At 49.0% G+C, this 10,784-nt stretch overlaps 1 protein-coding gene across 1 annotated transcript; it reads right to left on the reverse strand.

The window, feature by feature from the left end:
• Positions 1–220: 220 nt before the first annotated feature.
• On the reverse strand, positions 221–2,305 carry LOC115069680 (paraneoplastic antigen Ma6F-like). Its single transcript, XM_029561807.1, has one exon. The coding sequence runs from the start codon at positions 2,303–2,305 to the stop codon at positions 221–223; it is 2,085 nt and encodes a 694-aa protein (XP_029417667.1).
• Positions 2,306–10,784: the final 8,479 nt, after the last annotated feature.

The following is a 10,784-nucleotide window of genomic DNA, read 5'->3' on the forward strand; positions in this document are numbered from 1 at the left end:
GGGTGGATCTAAAGGTAATGCTGCCATGGAGAGGAACATCCCTTCCCACTCCATTTCATGGCAAACACAATCATCTGGATTACTTTGAGGGTGGTGGTGGTCAGGATCACTTGGGGGATGAGGGAGCAGGTTTGAGGCTGGGCAAACCCTTCCCTGGGCTTATGTACCCTACTTCTAGGACTTGGCTGCCTGGAAGAGGGAGTCTCTGGACCCTCTGAGCCTATTTGCCCAAGAAGGATTTGGGGTAACTAGCTTCCCATGCCCCAGCTTCATTTCCTGACTCCTCTTTGAGCCCCTCTGGTATAGGCTCTTCCACTTCCTGCTCTCCTGAATGGACCAAGGTTTCAGGCCCAACTGGACCAGCAGCGGAAGATATATTTTCATCTTCCTGAGTATCAGTGGAGACCTTTGCCTCACTAGAGCCAGGGCCTGCCTTTATGGTACGATCACCATCAGGATCTGCCTCAGTAGCAAGCTCAGAGACAGCAGCAGCTCTGCCAGGGGCTTCACTGGCTGGGGAGGCCTCTCCACCAGCACATGCAGGGTCGACCCCCTCAGCACTGACAAGGGCACCCTGGGCCACATTCAGCTCACCACCACCACCACCACCGCACACTTCCACCCCTTCCTGCATTTGGACCTGCACATTTTCAGTCAGAGCTGCCTCCCATGCTTCAGTCTCCTGAAGGAGACTGAGCTGCTCCAGAAAGCCAGGGGCTCCCCTCTGCATCTCCATCTTTCTCGGGTTGTTGTGCAGCATCTGGTTGGGTTGGGCCTGCATCAGCACCTTCTGGTCCCACAACTGTTCCACCATTGCGGGCTGGATGCCCCCCTTCTCCACAGCCACCTGCAGCAGTCCTTCCAGACGCATCATGTAGTCAAAGAGAGTCTCCTGAGGCTGCTGACAGCAAGTCATGAACTTCAGCCGTGCCGCCATCACCATATCCTGGCCGCGAAATGCCTGTGCCAGTGCAGCCAGGCACTCCTGCGCAGGGGTATCTGGATGCTCTTCCAGAAACCCATAGAGGATATCCAGAGCAGGACCTCCCAAGCTCTCCATCAGCCGTCGCCGCCTCTCCCTCTCGGGTATGTGGCGCCACAGGTACAGCATGTCGTTGGCATGGGTCAGCCAGCTCTCAAAGGCCTCTCCTCCACAGCCAGGCTCTTCCAACCCAGAGAAGGGTCTCAGCTCCTGGTAGGCCATGTTATCCAGGATGGACTGCAGGTCCTGGCTCCACTGCTGGGTCCAGGCTCCTGCTCCATGTGCACCTCCTGCTGTGTCAAAATCCCCTTCCTCACCTGAACCTCCTGCCAAACCCACAGCTCCTCTAACACCTGCAACTCCCATGTCACCTGCAGCTCCCTCATCTGACATTCTTGCATCCCCTACACCTTCCCCCTGTCCTGCTGCTCCTGCACCATCCACAGACCCTTCGACCCCTGCATATCTCTCACCACTTCCAGACCTCTCATCACCCGCAGATCCTTCATCACCTCCTCCTGCCTCTAAAACTCCTCCTTCACCTGCTGCTCCTGCCCAACCCACAGCTCCTAGAACACCTACAATTCCCACGTCACCTCCAGATCCTTCCTCATCTGACATCTTTGCTTCCTCAATAGCCTGTGCGTCAAGTACAACTTCCTCATCTATGTCCTCATCTGACACTCCTGCTTCACCTCCAGCTTCTTCCTCGTCCAGTACTCCTTCCTCCATTTCTCCTTCCTCCGTTTCTCCTCCCTTGGTTTCCCCTTCCTCCTCTGTTGCTCCTTCTTCATCTTCTACTTCCCCATCAGACCCTCTTGCTTCACCTGCTGCTCCCTCCTCACCCATTTCTTCCTCACCTGCTGCTCCTTCGTCCTCACTACTTCCTCCTTCCTCGCCTACAGCTCCTTCCTCTCCTGGTGCTCCTGGCTCATCTACTCCCTCAGCTTCAGCCCCTGCCCCAGCTGCAGCCCCTGCAAAAGCTTGCTCATGGACCTGTGCAGGGAAACTAAATCTCCCCTCAAACTCAGCATCAGGGACCTGAGGCAGAAAGGCCACAGTCCAGGGCTCCCTATTATTTTGAATTTGTTGCGGGATCAAACGTTGACTTAAGTTGTCGGCGAATTCAATCAAAGCGACCTTCGCCCCAATCTCCTTTCTGAAGACCTTGCCAAGCACCCGGTATCTGCCCAGATGCCTGAAGGCACCCCGCACTGCTTGCTGGAATTCTTCTTCCTCACTGTCATCAGGGATGCCCAGGATGAGCACCGAACGTTGGGCATTCACGCCCATCCACCCACACCAGTCCTGCAGGATCGCCATCACATTAGCAGGGGTCTTGGAAGGGAACATGGTGGGACAGGGATGTGAGCTGACTGTAGCAGTCTCCTCTGTGGCCTGTGAGTGCAAAAGAACAAAAAGCACGTTGGTGTCAGGAAATCCAGGTCCCATCATGCTACCTGATAAAAAGTGTGGGGCCATTTGTCTTTGTCCCGTTTTCCTTGATTTTAAGGAAACGTTTGACAAATTAAGTTGATTTACAACATACAGGGCTAATCATACTTTCTAATATTTTATGTGGTGGCAGTTCAAATATGGTGTTTAAGTTCCCGAGCAACTTACCATTTCTAAGTTTTTGTATAAATTTGTACTTAGTATTCCATTACTCATCTTTTTAAAGTCTGTACAGCCTGTCATAGCATTTTCTCTTTCCTTCCTGATAACTAGGGCTTGTTCCTGTCTTCAGGTGTACTGTTTGCCAATTTTGAAACTCTACAAAAAACCCAACATGTGTTTGTATGCCTTTTCTGTCACTGTTTCCCTCTGTTATGTAGATCATTTCTTCATTTTATCTCTTTTAAATTAAATTTACTTTGGGTCCTCTCTAGCCTCTTCAAATAGGCCCTTTGATCACTATCTTATGCCTCTGTTCCTGTTACATCTGTAAAGTTTCTTTAGTATGTGTGCATCTATGCATATGAACACACTCATGCCACCAAGTGGTGTGTGGAGATTGGAGGGCAACTTTCAAGAGTCGGTTCTCTTCCTTCCACCAGGGGATCGAAAGCAGACTGATGGGAGCCTTTACCTGGTGCCCTGTCTCCACAGGCTATCTGTTCTTTTGTAATGTTTGAATCAATACATTTTCTCCTGACCCTGACCCCTTGTCTCCTCCAATGTTGGTAAATTCTAATTTTTATTATTGAAATATTTTTCTAATTATATTTAGCTACAAAATATAGGGCAAATCATACTTTAACACATGAAATTCCAAATATTTAGACACTAGCAGCTGGCAGAGTGGCCCTGAGTTCCAGTCTCAGCACTACAAAAAACAATAGGTATTATCATTAACTTTAGACAGAATTCCACTGTGACAAGAGTACTTAAGTCAATTTTTTTTTTTTAAGTTGAGATGGTGTCTTGGTACGCTGCCCAGGCTAGCTTAGAATTCCTAGGTTCAAGCAATTGTCTTCTCTCAGCTTTTTAAATATATCTGGGACTACAGGCCCGCACCATTGCTGGCAACTTACAAAATTTTAAAAGAAATTTGTAGCACAACGTATGTATGTTTTATGTAGGAGGCTGTACAATGTGCCTTGTTATGAATCTCTGTTTTTTTTCAGGAAGACAAAGCTGTGTCCACTTGCAATTCACATAGCTGGTACCTCCCACAACTGTGATCTGGAACCTTTCCAGTCCCAAACGCTGGGCACCAGCCCATTGGAGAACCACCCCTATCCAAGCATCAGTTCAAGTGGAGCATATGAAGGTCTCTGGTCATCTCATGTATCCCAGGAAGCCTCTGGGACTTCCCTTCACCCTCAGCCATGGAGAGGCTCTTCTCCAGGTGACCCTTCCACATGGCATCTCACACACACACACACACACACACACACACACACACACACACACACACACACACACACACACACAGATTCAGTAGTAAGGTTCCTTAAGGCAGGGAAGTAGTGCGCCCCCAAGTGTTTAGATGTTATAGTTCTGGTCTGGCCTCTCTTCACCAGTAAGCAGTACGACCCCAGGCCCTGCCCCTGCTCCAAGCTCAAAGCCCTTCCTTTCCATACCAGCCCACCCAGAACCAGGGACCTTAGCTTATTGCTCCCAGAATTAGGGCACCTCCTGCTCCAGAGCTCTAACATGACATCAAATTGGCCCTTGCGGTGTGAGATTTTGTCTCAGGTGCAATCTTCAATGCAAAGACCATAGCCTGTCTGGGCCTTCACCTAGCCCCAGTTCTGGCCCTCAACTCATCCCGTCCCTCCACTTCCTACCCCACCTGTACACGCCCCTTCTCGCCCCTCCACTTCTCACCACGCCCCATCTCGCCTCTCGTCTTTCTGTCCAAGCCACGCCTCTGAGCTTCCTGCCATGCCCCTGTAATTCCTGTCACATCCCTTCTCGCCCCACCCATCCATGCCGCATCTCACCCATTTTCTTCCCCCCTTGCCTATTCACGCCCTTTTTTTGCCCCTCCTCTTCCCGTCCCGCCCATCTATGCCTCCTCTTTATCTTCCTGCCCCACTTCTTCCCACCCCTTCTCGTGCAATCCCACCCCTTCTCGTGCGATCCTACCCCTTCTCGTGCAATCCCACCCCTTCTCGTGCGATCCTACCCCTTCTCGTGCGATCCCACCCCTTCTCGTGCGATCCTACCCCTTCTCGTGTGATCCTACCCCTTTCTACTCTGGTACCGTCTCACCCTCCTACCTCCCCTTTGTGGTCCTCCTCACCTCATCTGCTGTCCATTTTGTGGCTGGGGACCATCTTATGCATTGATGTCTACCCACTGTCCTTCCTCCTAAGTAATAAAAATGCTCATCTCTTAGCACGTACTGCGCCACCCCCCGTAGTTTCGCCAACCAAGCACCTTCACTTCCACCATCCAAGCCCACACACCACAGCATGTTCCTCCTCCCCACTTTGAGGACACCTACATTCACACACTCAGACACAAGCTTTTCAGGCCCAAGCCACCAATGCCAGCCTCCAGCCCTACACACTGGTGTTTTGTTCGCCTGACCTCACTACTACTCCCCTTAGGCATTCTTTGCTGGAACATTCTGCCCCCACCCCCACCCCGGGAGCCTGGTACCAGCGGCCACCCACCTCCCCGAAGCCTCTGGCGTCCTCTACCCCACTACGCCTTCCTTGGGACTTCTCCCCACACCAAGGCAGGAAGCTGGTAAGTGGTCCTTCTCAGAGACAAACTAAGGCCTCACGCCAAGGTCTCAAGCCCCACATGCCACCCACAGCCTATCCTACCCCAGCAGTCCCGTTGAGTGCCCAGCCTGGGATCGGGTAGTGACGGTGGGGTCCAGGTCCTGCCAACACCCCTACCTGAGTGGTCACTTTCCCAAACTCGGCGCACAGAAAGTCCGAACTAGCTTCCTCAGCGGAACAGACACAAGTGCGTGGTCTCTCAACACCTCGCAAGCTCCAACAAAACCTTTTCTCCCAGAAACCTCCTGTGCCTCCAGGAGAAACTTCTAGAACTCTCGATGGCAAGTGATTGGATCAAGACTGCTCAGAGGCGGAGCAATGTTAGCAGGCAGCCATATACAATGTCCAGAAGTAACAAGAATGCTCATTGGCCAGTCTTCCAAGATGCCTTCCAATAGGGGCACTCAAGGGAGGAGTGAAGTGTAAAAAAGCTGCTTTATACTGCTGACTTTTGGGATGATCTCTTGAAGCTCTCTTATTGAGAGCAAATACATAAATTTTACGTGCCCTAATTGGTTGTCTTGTCATGATGACCTTTAATCTTACCTAGTATTTTTTTTCCTTTCCTACGATTAATAAAAGCAGGGTATGAATATTGCTTTCAGTTAGTAGAGTCCTCTCACATTTATAAACCCCACGTTTCATCCTCGGTGCTATAAAAAACCTAGGGTGGTGAAACACACCTACTATCCTAGCACTTCGGAACCAGAAACGGGAGGATCAGCACTTTATGGTCATCCCCCTATATAAAGAGTTCTCGAGGCCAGTTTACGATACATAATACAATGCTTCAAAACGCCAAAGAACCAAAGAAGATGTTCGTTGTAGAACATAATAGTACAAGTCTGCAGTTTCAGGTATTCAGGAGTTTGATGGAAAAGGGGAATCAATAGACCTTACCAGCAGAAGACGTGCAAACATGCACAAGGCCCTAGGTTCAATTCTCAGAGTACCAGGGGAGGGAGGAGCCATTCTCTCTTTCTCCTACTTAATAATTTCATTTCCATGCCTGCTGTATAATTCTGCACGTCTTACTATCTCCCAATGGGAACTTTTAATTAAATGCTGTAGAGAGCAAACGTCTATTTTTTTTTATCCAAACTGAATCTCTTCCTTTTAATTAGTAGCTCAGTGGTGAAACAAATTGTGTTATGTGCATAACATCCTGATCTCCATCACCAGGACCACAAAAACAACGCTTTTACAATTTTTTGTGTCATTTTATATGGTTGGATTTGAGTGTTAAGTATCCTTTTACTGTCTGTCCCATCTATATGTCTGGGATAATAAAATTTTTAGAATTTCATTTTCATTTTCTTCTTTATTTTGCTATGTAATTGGATTCTGTTGTTTTTGGTGGTTGCTGTGGAGATAACGAAATATGATTTCTTTTCCACTGTCTGCTGACGAAATATTGTGCCTCAGGACAAAAACTGAGACCCTTTCAACCATCCTAACTCCAGTTCGAGGTCTTGGATAGATTTCCTTAGTTTGCACATCTGCTTGTTTGAGTCTTCTACATGGTCATTAATTCATCTTAAAAGTAAGACTCTTAATAGGTTTTATTTATGTGGTTAGTCGGTTGCTTGCTTGCTTTTTACAAAACACTCTTGCAGGGCTGGAGAGATGGCTTAGTGGTTAAGAACACTTGCTGTTCTTCAAGAGGTCTGCGGTTTGGTTCCCAGCGCCCAATCATAGCTAACAACCATCTGTAACTCCAGTTCCAAGGAATTTAACACCCTCTTTTGGCCTCTGCAGGATATTGCATGCACATGGTGCACTTACATACATGCAAGCAAAACACTCAAAATAAAAATAATAAAGTATTTTTAACTTAAAAAAATGAAACAGTCTTACTTTGAAACCCTGCCTGGCCTGGAACTGACTATGTAACCTAGGCTGCCCATAAACTTTCAGGTATCCTCTCCTGCCTCTGCCTCTGAAGTGTTGGGATTAGATGTGTATGCTGCCATGTCCAGCTCTGACTTGAGTTTAACAAGATCACTTGGGCCTGGACAGTTGGCCAGAGCCCACTAACTGGCCCTTGGCTTCAAGTATTATCTCTTCTAAGCCACTTATTCATGTCACCTGATACAGAATTTTCACATGTCTAAAGATATTATTTTAAGGGCCTGGGAGATGGCTCAGCAAGTACAGGTGTGTGCTGCCAAGCCTGACTTTGATCCTCAGGACCTACATGGTAGAAGGAGAAAACCAACTCCCACAAGTTGTTCTCTGACCTCTGCACAGGGACTGTAGCAGGAGTGCGTGCGCATACACACACACACACACACACACACACACACACACACACAAATAAATAAATAAATAAATGTTTTTAAAGTATTATTCTAGAACTAGGGGCATGAACTCTTTGACATTCCTCTTCCAAATACTGCAGTGAAATTCTTCTTGGACTAGAGACTGGGCTTCAAGACTAATTTATAACAGAATAGACCAGAATCAGTGGGGAGTAATTTCCAAGTATAGGTTTAAAAATAATACAGCTTGGGAGCCCATGAGCTGACTCAGCAGGTAAAGGCATTTACTATGCAAGGCTGATGATCTGAGTTTGAGCCCCAGAACCAACTCCACAATAATAATAAAGGAATACAGATTTTTAAAAATAACACAGCTTGTGTCTTGGGATCTCTTTCTCTCCCCCCATGTATAGATCATTCATTCTGTGAATAGCCCTGCTATGAGTAGCCTTACTCAGAGACCCATGTGGTAAGAAACTGAGCTAATTGACTGTGGTCACATGGATAACTTGAAGTGGATCTCTCAGCATCAGCCATGTCTTCAGTGACTGCAGCTCACAATATAGTTTGACTGTCACCTCTTGGGTGACGCTGCAGAACCTACCACCTAAGCCACTGGGACAATCTGTTACATAGCAGTACATAACTATCACCATAATAGCCCCTTAATGCCCACAAGTCTACAACAGCATTGAGAAATGGGACATTGTAGTAAGCTCCAGGTGGCCAGCATGAACCCACTGATGGGCATGCCTCACATGCCTCTCCCTGAAGCATGGGCATGGGCCATGGGAAGGGGTGGATGTGGCCACTAGTGGGAACTGGACAGCTCCAGGTCAACTTCATCCTGAGAGACTGTTGAATGGTTCTTCACACCTTCACCATTGGTGAGCCTTCTGGCTGTGGTTCCATCATGTAAAGGAATCCCTACAGACTGGACATTGCTGGCCACCCTCCCAAGAGCCATTCCTTGCAACTTCCTTGTTAAGACTGTCCTCTTTAATTGAAGTATCTGTTCCCTATGTGGCTCATGGTATGGTAACATCCACCCCAAATGCAGGATATGATCTTGATTGGGCCAAGAACATCTGCACATGATATTCTCAGGACAACTGTTACTCACCAAATGATCCAGTGAGGCTGAAGAGAATGATCCTGATTGCTCCTCAGAGAACATGCTTCTCTCCTTGAGCAGAGACAGTGAATCACGTGGTCGGGACTGACAAACACGGGGACAGATCCCAGCCTTCGAGGTGGAAAGAGTAGGTCTTGGGTAACAGCGCAGAACAGTGAGGCAGCTAGTGGGGAAAGGGTCAGGGAAGGGAGAGGGTAGTCATACTGTGAACAACAGTCAAGGGAGAGTGATGACCATGTTGGAGGGTCAAGAGGGAGAGAGAGTAGCCATACTGGGAGAGACAGTGAAAGGACACCGGTGGCAACACTGAGGAGGGACAGCAGCGGAACTGTGATGGCTGTCCTCTGGGAAATTCAGGAATCATTGCTGAAGCTGCAGCCATAAAAAAAGCTGTTGTTTGGGCAAGTGGTGGAAAGCCACTTCCTGGTGATGGCGCCAGCTGACTTACAACTATACAGCTTGTGAACGCAAAGATGGTCTGCTCTAATGGCTGGAAATCTCCCTTCCTGGCCAGGGAAGATCTTGCTACCTCTGGACCTCCAGAACTGGCACTATTGTCCACCCCCCATCGACCACTTGCCCAAACAATTTGATTTCATATAATGGTGAAATCAAATATCAGGGGCCCCAGATGGGACATTACCTCCTCTATCTTTTGAGCTGCATAGTCTTCAGACCCTTTGGCAGGATCAAGGAGCGGCCTGGGAGACCTGGAGCATTGCCACATACACTCTTCACTGTGTCCCCCAGAGCCCCTGGCTCCTGGGTCAGCTTGGACATTCCCCTCCTCTACCCCTGAGCACCTTCCCTGCAGGGGTTTAGAAAGAAGGGGTGCACAGCAATGACCAATACAGCCCAGCAACACAGACTACCCATACTGGACCAGCTCACAGCCTCCATCACCCCATCGATGACCTGGGGCTGGGCCAGGACACCGCTGAAAGATCTGTTACATTCTCCCAAACCACCTCCCTCCACATACAGTCCTGCAGAGCATGTCTGCTGGCCCTCAAGGAAGTGTCATCCCAGCTTCTGCAGGACTGTGAAGATAACCCACCGTCTGTTTTGACCTGTCTCCCCAACTGGCTCCAGTACTCTCCAGGGTCTATCTCACTTTCCGCAGATGCTTGGCTTACCCCCAAGATTCTTTCTTCCAGTCCTTTTCCAGGCCCCTGGGGATCTGTGGCTGCCTAGCCCACCTGCCTCCAGGGCTAAGCTGCCTCCAGCAGCTGCGAAGCCTGTTCAGCAGGTAATCAGTACATGGGCCAAGCAAGGACAATGCAGGCTCTCTGCACCCCAGCAGCTCACTGGCCCATTCTAGCCCAGCCTGAGATAGGAAGAACAGAGAGATGGGAACAAAGAGGACAAGTAGCCAGTGGGGAGAATAGTGGGACCTCTTCTTCCCTGACAGTTTTTCTTTTCTGCTTTTGCTTGGGTTTTTTGAGATGGGTCTCATGCAGCCCAGGCTGGCTTCAAACTCATTGACGCTGAAGTTGACCTTGAACTTAAGCCCTTCCGCTGTGCCAATTTATGCAGTAATGAATATGGAGCCCAGGCGTTTTTGCCATGCTCACCGGCACTCTACCAACTGAGCCCCCTACTATTCTTGTCCTTTCTCCAGTGTCTACATCTGGATGTGCTACAGTTCTAAGGCTGCCATCCCTGCCTCCCTGCCACAGTGAGGGAAGGAAAAATAGGTGAGACAGACACACCACAATAGCTATTGATACTGATGGTTGGGTCCATGGGTGCCCTTAATTATTCCTACTACTAAATAATAAATAATAAACATTGAACAAAGCCTAGAAGAGGACTCATCTGATATAATCGGGGCTCATCAGTGTCTAAGTGTCTAACTGGCTTTGTTTCCAGTGTGTACGTGCTCTGAGGACCAGCCACAGCAAATCTCTCACCACCAAAGGTCACCATCCTAATAGCTGAAGACAGCTGCGCACACAGGGTCCCGAGGCCCCTCGTGCCTATGGTAGTATCAGATGGGCATGCTCGGCACACCCAATCATTCCTCCCATGGTGTATGCAGGCACTCACCCAGTGCCCCCGGCTTCTGTGAAGGTTGCTACCGATGCTCTGCTCCTTGGGAATGGTCAAGGCCAAAGGGAGAGGCCTTACCAAAAGGCCCCCATACCAGCAGAGCCTGGGAGGAG

Source organism: Nannospalax galili, unplaced genomic scaffold (genome assembly GCF_000622305.1).
Source record: "Nannospalax galili isolate Female #2095 unplaced genomic scaffold, S.galili_v1.0 scaffold513, whole genome shotgun sequence".
In the NCBI taxonomy this organism is placed as follows: Eukaryota; Metazoa; Chordata; class Mammalia; order Rodentia; family Spalacidae; genus Nannospalax; species Nannospalax galili.